Source organism: Aspergillus pseudotamarii (assembly GCF_009193445.1).
Source record: "Aspergillus pseudotamarii strain CBS 117625 unplaced genomic scaffold BDV38scaffold_41, whole genome shotgun sequence".
Taxonomy (NCBI): Eukaryota; Fungi; Ascomycota; class Eurotiomycetes; order Eurotiales; family Aspergillaceae; genus Aspergillus; species Aspergillus pseudotamarii.
In genome coordinates, this window is record NW_022475055.1 from 42,651 (window position 1) to 54,668 (window position 12,018).

General features: G+C 48.4%; 5 protein-coding genes across 5 annotated transcripts; 3 read left to right on the top strand and 2 right to left on the bottom strand.

Annotated features, from left to right (window-relative positions):
- The first annotated feature begins 1,054 nt into the window (after nucleotides 1-1,054).
- BDV38DRAFT_251675 (uncharacterized protein) lies at nucleotides 1,055-3,055 on the top strand. The gene has a single exon (XM_032055062.1). It carries the CDS (start codon nucleotides 1,536-1,538, stop codon nucleotides 1,728-1,730), a length of 195 nt encoding a protein of 64 aa, XP_031911674.1. The 5' UTR covers nucleotides 1,055-1,535; the 3' UTR covers nucleotides 1,731-3,055.
- Nucleotides 3,056-3,254: 199 nt separating this feature from the next.
- Nucleotides 3,255-5,708, top strand: BDV38DRAFT_294495 (CAIB/BAIF family enzyme; the record flags this gene model as incomplete). The annotated part of the gene is made up of 4 exons (XM_032062512.1): nucleotides 3,255-4,195; nucleotides 4,242-4,540; nucleotides 4,606-5,106; nucleotides 5,160-5,708. Exons 1-4 carry the CDS (start codon nucleotides 3,838-3,840, stop codon nucleotides 5,706-5,708), a joined length of 1,707 nt encoding a protein of 568 aa, XP_031911675.1. The 5' UTR covers nucleotides 3,255-3,837.
- A 323-nt stretch (nucleotides 5,709-6,031) lies between these two features.
- BDV38DRAFT_134038 (uncharacterized protein) lies at nucleotides 6,032-6,827 on the top strand. The gene is made up of 2 exons (XM_032051336.1): nucleotides 6,032-6,302; nucleotides 6,466-6,827. The coding sequence occupies exons 1-2, from the start codon at nucleotides 6,122-6,124 to the stop codon at nucleotides 6,720-6,722; spliced, it is 438 nt and encodes a 145-aa protein (XP_031911676.1). The 5' UTR covers nucleotides 6,032-6,121; the 3' UTR covers nucleotides 6,723-6,827.
- Nucleotides 6,828-7,282: 455 nt separating this feature from the next.
- On the bottom strand, nucleotides 7,283-8,227 carry BDV38DRAFT_272636 (40S ribosomal protein eS19; the record flags this gene model as incomplete). The annotated part of the gene is made up of 4 exons (XM_032057518.1): nucleotides 7,283-7,574; nucleotides 7,633-7,693; nucleotides 7,755-7,818; nucleotides 8,198-8,227. The coding sequence occupies 4 exons, from the start codon at nucleotides 8,225-8,227 to the stop codon at nucleotides 7,283-7,285; spliced, it is 447 nt and encodes a 148-aa protein (XP_031911677.1).
- A 687-nt stretch (nucleotides 8,228-8,914) lies between these two features.
- On the bottom strand, nucleotides 8,915-10,945 carry BDV38DRAFT_272637 (RNA 5'-triphosphatase domain-containing protein; the record flags this gene model as incomplete). Its single annotated transcript, XM_032057519.1, has 2 exons — nucleotides 8,915-10,656; nucleotides 10,729-10,945. 2 exons carry the CDS (start codon nucleotides 10,943-10,945, stop codon nucleotides 8,915-8,917), a joined length of 1,959 nt encoding a protein of 652 aa, XP_031911678.1.
- Nucleotides 10,946-12,018: the final 1,073 nt, after the last annotated feature.

Sequence of the window (12,018 nt, forward strand, 5' to 3'; positions counted from 1 at the left end):
AACAAAGAACCCCGAGGGAACATTTGAAAATAGGGAGAAAAAGGGAGGCTGCAACTTACCGCACACTGGTTAAAAGACTGACCGCAGAAACTGAGATGCAGCAACGATATGATACGTCAGGGCAGATGCGATGCGACGCGCTAGTTCAGATAGTCTTTAAAGGCACGCGACCGTCAGAACCGTAGAGCTCGGGAACGGAATAGATTATCGACAAGATGAACCGATTGTAATCCTTGACTGTGCTTTGTTTCAAGAGAGGAGAGAGAGAGAAGACAGCTTTGATGAAAGGAGAAGCGAGAGGAGGAAGAGGAGGGGGAAAGTAAGGAGCAAAGCCCGTCAGGAATAATAGTACGAATAATAATAGCAGTCGCGGATGGAATGTCAAGTCAGGCGGCCACAAAGTTGATTGCTGGATGATCAGCAGGCAAAGAAGGTACGGTATGAGTAATACCAGGGACTCCGGATCCTTACTCCTTTTATGGGGAGAGTTACGGAGTACTAAAATGAAAGTACGGAGTACATGGTTTCGATGTACATATATTTGTAGGGCCAGTGCGGCCTTCTTATCTCTCCTTTTCCCTTATAGTTCCCATACTATAGTGGTAATCATGAATACATGGTCGCGTACGAACAGAAACCGTCTATCGCCTCGCGTGGGCCTGTTCATTGGCTGACACTCCTCGGGCCCGCTTCAGACAGCGCCGGGACCTTCCGGAGCGATCCAGACCTTCTCCGGAGTACCGTCCCTTCGGTATCGTAATTTACGCACTGTAACTAGCTTATCTCTGCCTGCTTCTTTTCTTTTTTCCATACTACTCCGAGTGGTTGTCCACGCACAGATACACGCACACACACACACAAATGATGGAATAATCCTACCGACTGAAATTCAATAGAAATTTATCAGGTACTCTTCATGCAAAGTACCTAGTACATATCAGACATGTCCTATATACTCCAAATATAATTAATCCACCTATGTCATGATAATAACTCCTACTCCATCCCCGCTCCACTTCCAAGATTTACCGTCAAACAAAAAAAAAAAAAAGTAACGCATTCTAAGCACGATGATGTCGTAGTGTACAAGCCTCTATACAAAATTTCCAGTGTCCTTGGAACGCCGAAGATATTCCACTCAATTCTACCCCTCGGGTACCGGATCGACGAGCATATCAAGATGCATGCCTCGTGCTCGTGCGCGAAGTTTGGTTGCATGAGGAAAGCAGAGCGGAAACCCTATTCTATTCGCGGTACGCGATAACTTTCCCTGATTGTCACACGTGGGCGTTCAACACCACCTCATATCTGAATGCGTTGAATGGTTCCCCTCCCCCCTCTCTGCAGTGAGAAGATCGTGGGGTGTGCATGCAACGAATGTGATCTAAGAATCTACTCTGATTTGCTCCGTTGACCAGCTGAGAAGTAGAAAACTTTTTCCGGTTGCGTTATGCTAGAAACCTTGTCAATCCAGATACTACAACCTCAGAGGGGAGAGGGTTTTTAATCTCATCTATGATTAATCTATTTGATGGATGCATGCGCGAATGCATGGATCTCTTTCACCGGTAAAATATGGGTATGGGTGTATCGCGACTCTCATTCTAGTAATTACAATCTACCAGTGCCCGGATGCAATTTCCAGGATCTACTGCGCCATAGAAGTGGGGTCTGAAGTCCAAGCATCTCAGCTCATGTCATCAGCCCTTTACTCCGTGAGGGTACGATAGCCGACAATCTCCGCGGTAATGGGTACTTCCCCTCATGTCTCAAGGGGCTTGAGGGATTTAGATGCCATTAGGTATTCACTCATTTAGCCCTGATTACGGAGCACGTATATGTGCTCGGTATACCAGTGCGTATTCAGGATAAAACGTCAGCGAATTTGTAAATCATGAAAGTGTGGGGGTGGGGTGTTGGTGGGGGGGAGCGTATGTACATTAGGGCTAACTTCTTGTTAACAATCAGGCACAGTGGCTAGACCATTGCACCCTGCAGCGATTTCAGCCCTCAGGGGTAAATGTTTCCTACAATGTGTTCATCTAAATCAAAAGTCCCTCTAGGAATCATGGCCCGATTATTGTTGAACCAGGTGGTAAACCCTCAGAGCCCGGAACCGGACGAGGGTCACGGATAGAACCTAGAGCGCCAAAACTACTCCGTAGCTATGAAATATACGGAGTACACTGGGCGCCAAGTGAATTTACGCAACAGGTTTGAATCGAAATCCAGCCCGCGCTATTCTCTTTGTGTCCGAGACATTTCCGTTTCATCGGAGGATCAGAGACTCTCGGCGGACGGCAAAATATTGAACCCCCCAATACCTTAGTCAATTGATCAAGGCTGGTGACTTCAAGTGCTTGGTGATATGCTCGTTATGTATATAACTTCTCAGGAACGTCAACTAGGGGAGTGAGGCGTTGAAAGCCGGTCATCTATAGTACATATAGAAAGATCGATACGATGCCAATCTCGGGAATTTGTGTGGATCGGGGACAAGGAGAGTGAACATTCTTTGTACTCCAGTCTGATATTTCTCTACCCAAGGTAAGCATCGAATACTAGCCTTTGTCTCGGTGGCGTAAGGCTGACCATCATCTTGCAGATATCTTCAGCGGTGCTACAATTTTCTTTCAAGAAGAGCATGCTGACGGCTCATATGAACCCAGGGTAAGGCTTACATCACTAGCACATTATATATCCTCTCTCTCTTCCTCACAATCGGATGGACGGAACCTAAGGGGACATTACAGGATGGTTGAAAGCATCTGATTGAATAATACGTATTCTTGACTTGTGTATTACCAGTTGTCGGTTAATGGTTGTCTCCTTGCATAATTGAAGAGCCTACAAGGAAGTAAGCTTTCCCGATTCTGTAGGTAGAGTTGGAAAATGTGTTTTTTGTTCAATACCTTGGGCTCTATGCGAGTATTCCTGCGATACGAGTCTTTCACTGTTTCGTTACAGAGATATATATCCGGGCAGACTGGAAGTATGGAGATTAACACATTCCTGTCTATGATTTTTTGTCCCTTGCAGATATCGCACAGCTTCCGATGAGACACATTCTTGAATCACATAAGCCAAGATTCTTGAACGACTAGTATTTTCTGTTAAACTATCACTTGGAGATAGAAATCTGGCATCGCGAAACTAGTGTCTACAATCACATCTATTCATTTGATGAAATCTACACAAGCCGTACTTGAGTTTTCACTATTATCAAGCATAGGTTAAGATTCTACTACTATGCCTGCTGGGTTATAGGATTATGAACTTAGGGGCTTTACAAGGTCTCAACATCCGAGCAATCGCAGCCTCTTGTTTGCACACACTGGTTGTCATGAATATGCAGGCATACAGTGATTTATGCCTGAAATGCCAGACGCTTACATCAGCACCACTATCCTATCGGCATCCGATCTTATCGCCTCACATCCGAAATTAAATGTTCCAGACCCGCCGCATCTGTCGGATAACAACCTTCTTTGCGGGGTTGGTCTTGATTTACACAATGACCTCTAAGTCCCTCTTGGTATTATTTGCCATCAATTGGCAAAGTGGCCCACTGCATCTCCTACAGGTGCCGATCCGCCACACATACAGACATCGGACGCTTCCTCGGAGTTGACCCGGAGAACGCCATAACCGTTGAAGTACCCTTCTATCTTCCGAAGGAAAATATAGAGCTCAGTCACTTATATAACCTTCTCCACACCTCTTATCGTGGGTTGATCATAATTCTTTGCAAATAAAGTCCTCTCCATATCCATCCTTCTTTATCCGTGTAGATATTCCTTTGCGAACGCCTTCACGCAAACCATCAGCAAACCAGACATGGGGAGTGTGTATTCACCTGTCCGTGAGACGGGGCGTATCTTTTCTTACCTCTGTGACCAAGCCGAGCGTCTCAATCTTCCTTCGGAGGTAGTGGAAAGCAAGAATGCGGTATCTTTCGACTCTTCTCATGATGAGGTCTACTATCCCATTCCTTTCAAAGAGACAGAAACTCTGGCTGCCTTGAAAGGTGTCGAAGGATCCGTGGCTGCCGCAATTGCGAACCTGCGCTATGGATCTCAAAAGCGCAATGTGAAGGTTAACCTTGAGCGAGCTACAGCTTTTGGTTGCCAGGCATACATGGCAAAAGTTGACGAACTGTCTAAGCTGGACCCGGAGGTCAAAAAGAAGTTGAAAGGTGGGAAGCTCTATCTCTTTGTAGAATTGTTAGCTGACTAGCTTAGATACCGATTTGCTTGCGGCACAGTCTAATGGTTACCGTCGGATGTCTGCAAATCTATACAAAACTAAGAACGAGGGTGAATACTTCCATATCCATGGCTCCCTCGAGGCCACGACGACGCTGAATATGATTGGATTGGATGGTCACCGTCCGGATCTGACGGACTACGAAGAGATTATCAAAGTCATTGAGAGCCACGTGCAGAAATACACAGCCGCAGAGTTAGAAGAGATGAATAAGGAGAGAAAGCAAGCTGGTGTGACAGCATTTAATTACGAAGACTTTATCAAGACCCCTCACGTATGTGGCACTGTCTGCCACTTTGCTTTTCAGGCACCACTGAAACTGACCATATGCCTGATTAGGGTGAACTTAACGTCCAACAACCCCCATGGAAGGTGTCCCGCCTCAAGGGTGACCTGCCGCCCACACCCTTTCCCACCAGTCGCCCTGGGAGCAAGAAGATTCTTGAAGGAATCAAAGTCTTGGAGCTCTGCCGCATCATTGCCGGCCCCACCGTTGCACGCATCTTGACCGAGTACGGAGCAGATGTTTTGAAGATCACCAGTCCGAGCCTCTCTGATGTGCCATTCTTCCAAGTGGATGGTAACATGGGCAAGCACGCTGCGGATTTGGACCTGAAAACGGAAGAAGGACGGCGCCAGTTTGAAGAGCTTTTGGCTGACGCAGATGTGGTTGTGGACGGATACCGCCCAGGGGCCATTGAAAAACTGGGCTATGGCCCTGAAGCTCTTTCCTCACTGGCAGAGAAACGTGGAAAGGGAATCATCTACGTCAACGAGAATTGCTTCGGGTATGAGGGAGAATGGGCCGGCCGCGCAGGCTGGCAACAGATTGCGGACTGCGTATGCAAACTCAAAATCATAGATAAACGTGGAAATGCTTACACAGACTACAGGTGACCGGTGTTGCCTGGGCACAAGGACAATTCATGGGACTCTCGAACCCCGTGGTTCCCCCCTTCCCTATTTCAGACTATGGCACTGGTTGCATGGGTGCCATTGCAGCATTGACTGGACTCTATCACAGAGCAAAAACTGGCGGCTCCTATCATGGAAAAGCGTCCCTGATGCACTACGATCTACTGCTCTTCGCTGTAGGAAAATACTCCGAGGAGGTACAGGAGAAAATGCGAGCTGCGCAGCCCCCAGAATTCTTCAAACTGAGACACTGTGACAGTGTGGATCGCATCTCTTCCACCGTTCTGAAGATCATGCAGGCCCGGTTCCCTCATCTCTACGTGGCCGCCGATAGTGCCTCGGGACAAGAGGCGCTTACAGAGAAATGGTACTCCAAGGCTTACAACGCGGACATTGAGGTTGTCCGACCAATCTGTGAAATTGATGGTATCGAGAATAAATTCGAGAGGGCTTCCCGCCCCAACGGAACCGACCGGGCGAGCTGGGAGGATTTCAGAGAGGTCGAAGAAGATCACAAGAAGGCTTAATTGTTCCAGATTGTATATACAACTGTATAAATCATGAATACCACAACACCATCACTATGCTCCATCATCTCTAGAAGAGTGTACAAATAAACTAATAATAAAAGTAGTTGCACCCGAACCACACCTCCAAAGCCCAAACCGCAAACCCAATACCACAGCCCCCGAAAAAAAAAATGAAAATAAAAACCCCATCGGATATCGATCGGAAAGCCCCAAACCCATCGGCCCGAAACATCTTCCCCAGCGAAACTGACATCACCAAATAAAGCATACAGTATATACCCCTCGTCTCGTAGCGCAATGAAAACAATCTAGATAAACTCCCTCCATTCCCAATAACATTACACCCCAATACCCTCCTAGTTAACCACCCACCAAACAAGAAGAGAGAAGAAAGAGCACAGTCAACCAAAATGTCCTACAACCTCACCTCCAACCCTACCCTCACCCCACCCAACGGCGACTCCATGATAACCTTCATGGATTCGTTCTACGCAACGAGCGACGCTGAATCCCTGCACGAGAAATACGTCGAGAGTTTTACCCCCGATGCAACGTTAATCATGGGGTCGAAGGTCGCGAATGGGGAGAAAGGTTAGTCTCTTCTCGTTCTTTTCCCTCATTTACTCTTTCCTTTCCTTTTCTTTCCGTCTTGATCCCGACATATCCTTGGCTATGTGAATCTAGAATGGACGGAGGTGGGGTGTAGTTCTGATGAGTGCATTGAGCTGACATATATGTACCTCCGTGGAAAAAGAAATCCTCAATCTCCGACATGGTCTCTGGACACATGTGAAGTCCAGGAAGCATTTTCCGACGAAGGTTTATTTCGGGGGTGAGCGGGAGTTGATGCTCTATGGGACGGTTAGGTATGTGCTCAAGGCGGATCCGGAGAATGAGATTGAGGTGCCGTGGGCTGGACGGGTGGTTTTTGATGAGAAGGAGTTGAAGATGCGGTTTTATCAGGTTTATTTGGTGAGTTCTTTCTTATCTACTATTTTGTTCTGGTCTTGAGTTTTTGCAGTTCAGGGGACTGATGTTTTGGGTATTGTAGGATCCTACGGTGCAGTCGGGGAAGAAATAATGTGTAGATATAAGATAGAGGAGGCTTGATTGATACAATTGTACATACATTCTACGGTTTCAACTTACACTCCCGTATGCAAGGCTTGAATCTGTCATGTTGATATCATACGTGCTCTATATTTCAGGCCTGGGGAGAGACAGGAGATGCCGTCGGCGGTCGGATCAGGGCGAGGCGATATGTCGATTAGACATAGAAAGGAGAGAGAGATGGATGTCTTTGGGTAGTCAAGGTTGGTGAATTCTCCGTAGTAGGCCCCCGAGTCATCAGGAAATTGAACATTGTAATATGCAACAATAAAGAAACTTCATTCCTCTCCCTGAGTCCATAGCCATCAATCCCACTCGATCCATGCCGACGAAGCGTACTCGACCGTTTTTCACCCGATTTTTCCCCCGGAACTTTAGAATCCAGAGGGAAAAATTAAGGAAAAAAAAGAGGCAACGTGGAACACATCAGGACTTTTTCATTATTTTAATCCGAGGCTAATTTACTCGTCGTCCTCCTCCTCCTCGTCAACGGTGGTCTTGGCGATACGGTCAAGATCACGCTGGCCGGACTGGGTAATGCGACGGCCACCCTTCTCCTCGTCGTACTCGAGGACACCGATCTTCTCAAGGGACTGGATGACCTTGCGGTCGACGGAGCCAGAGGCATCGACGTGGTGGTTGGGGCGGGAGCCACGGTTCTTGACGGAGCCGTGGACCTTGCGGAGGCGGCCAACACCAACGGTCTTGCGGAGGTAGATGTGACGAGCGACGGCAGCGGCACGGACGTAGTACCTAGTAATTGTCAGATGTGTCGGCAGCGCAAATAGCGACATTGTTGGTTCAGTCGTACCAGTCAGCGTTCTGGGGAGGGAGCTCGTTGGAGCAAGAGGTCTTGACAGTGTCAACCCATCCTGCACAAACCATCAGTTTCCGATCGATCACAAGACAAGTTCAGTTGGGGAGATTACGCACCAGGGATGGGGAGCTTTCCCTGACGCTTCAAGAACGCAGAGTAAGCAGAGATGAACTTCTGCGCCTGTAATCCAAAAATTCGTCAGTATACGTCTTTTGATTGACCTGACCTTGCAATCTAGGTTCCTGAAGATCCTCTGGCAGAATTCTGGTATCTGATAATCGCAATTCGATGCGTCCATCGCAGTGTTGTATATCCTATGCATCCCAGTCGCAGATCCCATCAATCGATGCTTCGCGATCCGATTGAGGCATATCGATGTCGTCCACGTAAACCAGTGCCCACAATAATCCAGCACGTCCAGAATATCCCAAGATTTCTGCTCCTCACTCCCTGCCCTGCAATGTTGGTCCCTCCTCCGTTTCCCCCTCTTCCAGATACCGGTGCCATATCGACTTCAGGAGCATATAGGTATAGGTGCAGGGGGGACAGGACAACTTACGTCCACATCGCGAACGGTGACACCACCCATTTTTGCGACTTTGAACCTCGAGCGGGAATCGAAGGTGTACTGAAAAGGGGACGAGGTGAGAGGATGGGTCGTTGTCGTCGTTGGAGAGTCGGTCGGTCAGATCAAACCTCGAAATTTCGGACGGACAATCACGCGGTTTCTCGTTGTGGGTTTGTGGGTGACTAAGCTATGTCGGTCCGTATGTGGACTAGCGTAACCCTAAACATTTATGCCTCAGGTATCACGGTCGAAATACAAATGACGGCTCCGAACGGCCTTAAACGGGAATGGTTAAACTTACCTACTAGCCCGGGAGTTAGCCTTGAACTACTAGGAATTTAGTTTTGATCGTGCAGGAAAAGATGGGGGGAGCTAGTGTTCCTTCCAAGTGCACCATTTGATACGTAGTAACCTTTTAAGGACATTCGCACAGTAACAAGGACATGACCATGGTAGACAAGAATTAGATTCGTTATTTATCACTGGCTACTGTACAGTCTATCAAAGAGGTACTAATTGTCATAACTCATTATTACACCATCCCAAGCCATGATCCCAAGCCGAACGCCACATAGTCCCGAAAACGAAACGAAAAGAGGATAATAGTAGAAGAGAAAGACAAGCGCAAACGCAACCAGCAGAAGGACGAGGGCATCAAATCCCATCTGTCTTCTACAGAGTCGGCGCTCTCTTAAGACCAACACAATATCACACGAACAATGTATCAATAAAATGTCCATGACGGATGCCTGGTGGACGGCGTCTTTCAAATTCGTCAATTGCTTCCTGGACGGTGTACCCACAACGTTCAATCAGGTAGCTGACAATCAAGAAACCGGTTCGATTGTATCCGTAATGACAGTGAACCCCAACTACCGGGCGTGGAGTCTGGCGGTTGCCAGACTTCACCACCTTCTCTGTAATCTCGTTCTGAAGCCTATCGACCAAGGCAATAAAATCCCGTGTCTCATCTGGTGTTGGTGGGATCTTTGACACAGTAGGGTGCTTGTGGTAATGGATGCCTCCCTTTTCCAGAGAGGCTGGATTGTACACCGGGTTTTCGTAGCTAATATCGATAACTGCATAGATCCGGTCACTATACGCTTGTGAGAATAGTACAGGATTATGCTCCTCGTCAACCTCGCGTAGCATTTTCAGCGCGACGAATGTGTCAGAGATGCGCTCTGAAACAGGTGTGACTTTTTTCCACTTGGCTAGGTTCTTCACGTCCCATTTGCCCGACGTATTAAGATATTGCAACTGCCATCCGAGACTCAGCCGATTATCAACATGCTGTTGAAGGAAGTCCTGGATGATTCCAGCTAAAGTGCGATATGTCGCACGATCGTAAAGAAGAGCGTGAGAAGCCGGAGCTGGGAGGATAACTGTTTTGACAGAGCGTCTAGCTTGAAGTGGCTTCTCTGAAGTGTTCTTTATTTCCTTCTCATTCACTTGAGGCTCAACACCAAACTCTTCGTCGTGCGCTAAGCAGCTGTAGGGGGCTGAAGCTTGGTCATTGACTTTGGAAGCATCCGGAATAATGTTACTACCATTGCTGCTTTCTTCGATCTTTGAGTCTTTGCCCCCGAAGAACCTAACAATTTTTTGCAATTCCGCAGGCTTCGTTACTGTGTCAGACTCGCCAGCTACAAGCAAGGTTGGCGTCCGTACTCCTGCCCAGGTCGTCTCCCCTGGAATCCCTCCTACAGGGGTTTCATCGACACCGCCATATGTGGGAAGAGTACCCCAAGCCATGCGTCTCCACACAGGCGTCTTGCTCTGTTTGTTGTAGCGCACTTGGAGTTCTCTTGTATCGGGATCAGCATCTGCGCCGACGAGACGATTGACACTGGCGCTCTTCAGACCCCCTCGTCGGTCCCAGTATCGCCAAAGGTCAAAGATCGGACCCGGAATGTGGAGGAGTCGGCGGAAAGACGTAACTTCTTTGGAAGATGGGGGCGACGCGCGGGGACAGATAGCGATGAGTCCGAGAATATGCTTTTTCAAGTTGGGCCCTACAGGAGAGGTCGCGGACGCCAACATCGCTGAAAGGGAACAGCCCAAACTGTGAGCGATCAAGACCACCCCCTGGCCGGCATCTTTATCACGATGCTCTTCAATAGCAGTCGCAAGCAGTTCTGCGAGAGCTTCGACCTTATATGCGTTCCAAGAAGCAGGCTCGAACCTCGACAATCCGCAACCGGGCAGATCTATTCCGAAGCATGGCCCGACGTTGGACAAGCTAGTCAGCAGATGATTGAATTGGGCTAGTGATCCACCCAAGCCGTGTACAAAGACTAGCAATGGGATTGGAGTTGGTTTTATCGGCAACTTGTCCTTCTGTGGATGCGGCTTGTAAAATGTTCTTATGGATGGATATGTTGCGACGGATGTAGTGTAGGAGATATATGTTGAATGTTTTTTGAGTAGGCCCGGATCTGTGGTTTGCGCTACTTGGCCGTCAGCAATAATTGACAGTAGGGTAGGGTTAGGGGTGTGCAGACCATCGTCTGACTGCTCGCGGCGTTGAGGCTCCGTCTTCTCTGTAGAGAAGGCGCTGTCTGTGCCATGTCGCAACGATCCACTGCTATCATAACCTTCGTCTTCGGACGAGGTAAAAGTTCCAGAAGACGGGTTGGAGGCATTTCGACGAGCTGCCCGGCGATGACGCTTGTTCCCCGAAGTCCGTCCAGAGCTCTTGCGCCGCAGAATGACGGATAAGAACCCACAACCGGCCATGACGATAAAGCAGGTACTCAGCAATAAGGCTTTCGGTGAACTCAATAGTCCATCACGATCGAGGTTTTGGAAAAGGGGAGTGAAAGAAACCAAGGCACTTGGGTTGGTGAGAATAGAGTGGACAGAGTCCCAGAAGCGTATGACAGCACTAATATCCGAGACGACTAGACGGGAAGTCGTAGGGAGTGTTGGCGAATCAGTTGGCCCCATTGCGACAAGTCTTTAACTTATAACGATGCCGATCTGGCCCAGTTTGAACAGCTCCCCCTTTTCGGACAACGTATTCATTCATTCACGGTTTACCACGCCACAATGTCTAGCACCAAACAGCTTACCCGGCCGATCCTTGTGCGATCACGGGGGATGCGTTCTGGAATGCACTTCGAGATCTATACACGAGATGGAACGGCGGAACCTCTTTGGTGGGTAGACCTGGGTTTAGCGCAAAAGTGAGGCAACTAAGCGGGTCAGTCGAAGCAATTCACCGTCTCAGGTGGTGAGACGAATCGAAATTACGGTTTGGATCTCTCAGAAGATCCCTTTGAGGTAAGGGAGAGGCCGCGACCCGACGTTCTTAGTTTGTATCTAGAATGCGCCCGCCGAGAGTAATCGGACCAATAGATGATAAGCATGCAACACGTTGGTCTTCAGTCTATCTTTGGGCGCTCCGGGGAAATCTGGGAGATCCACAGTTTGAGGCAAAGCCAAGAAAGGAGCGACTATTGATTCTCTGAGAAGCTCCCAATGACGAGTTGACTCTATTCCAGGAGGCGGACAAGACAGTAGGCCCAGATACAGGCCACACGAAATAATGGAATGTTCCAGGAGACGAGGGGAAACGTGGGATATATGCTACGGTCATTGGAAGAATGGTCAGCTAGAACCAAGGTTACTTGCGAAGAATTCACACCACGTTTAAAGGCAGGACGAGCGGGTACTTTGTGCGACAAACAACATAGCGTCTTACCTTGAAGGGATCAATGCGAAAAGGGTCCGGCCCTGTGAGATGTCGCTTCTCCCTGCTCACTTGTCAGTGGTTAAAATAGGAATGCGACTCCTTGCTGAGGAAGTGA

What these genes read in the sequence shown, in the direction of transcription:
- BDV38DRAFT_251675 (XM_032055062.1), top strand. Translation starts at nt 1,536, where the DNA reads ATGCATGCGCGAATGCATGGATCTCTTTCACCGGTAAAATATGGGTAT.
- BDV38DRAFT_134038 (XM_032051336.1), top strand. Translation starts at nt 6,122, where the DNA reads ATGTCCTACAACCTCACCTCCAACCCTACCCTCACCCCACCCAACGGC. An exon ending in GGTCGCGAATGGGGAGAAAG is followed by an intron (nt 6,303 to 6,465) that starts GTTAGTCTCTTC and finishes CCGTGGAAAAAG; the next exon opens with AAATCCTCAATCTCCGACAT.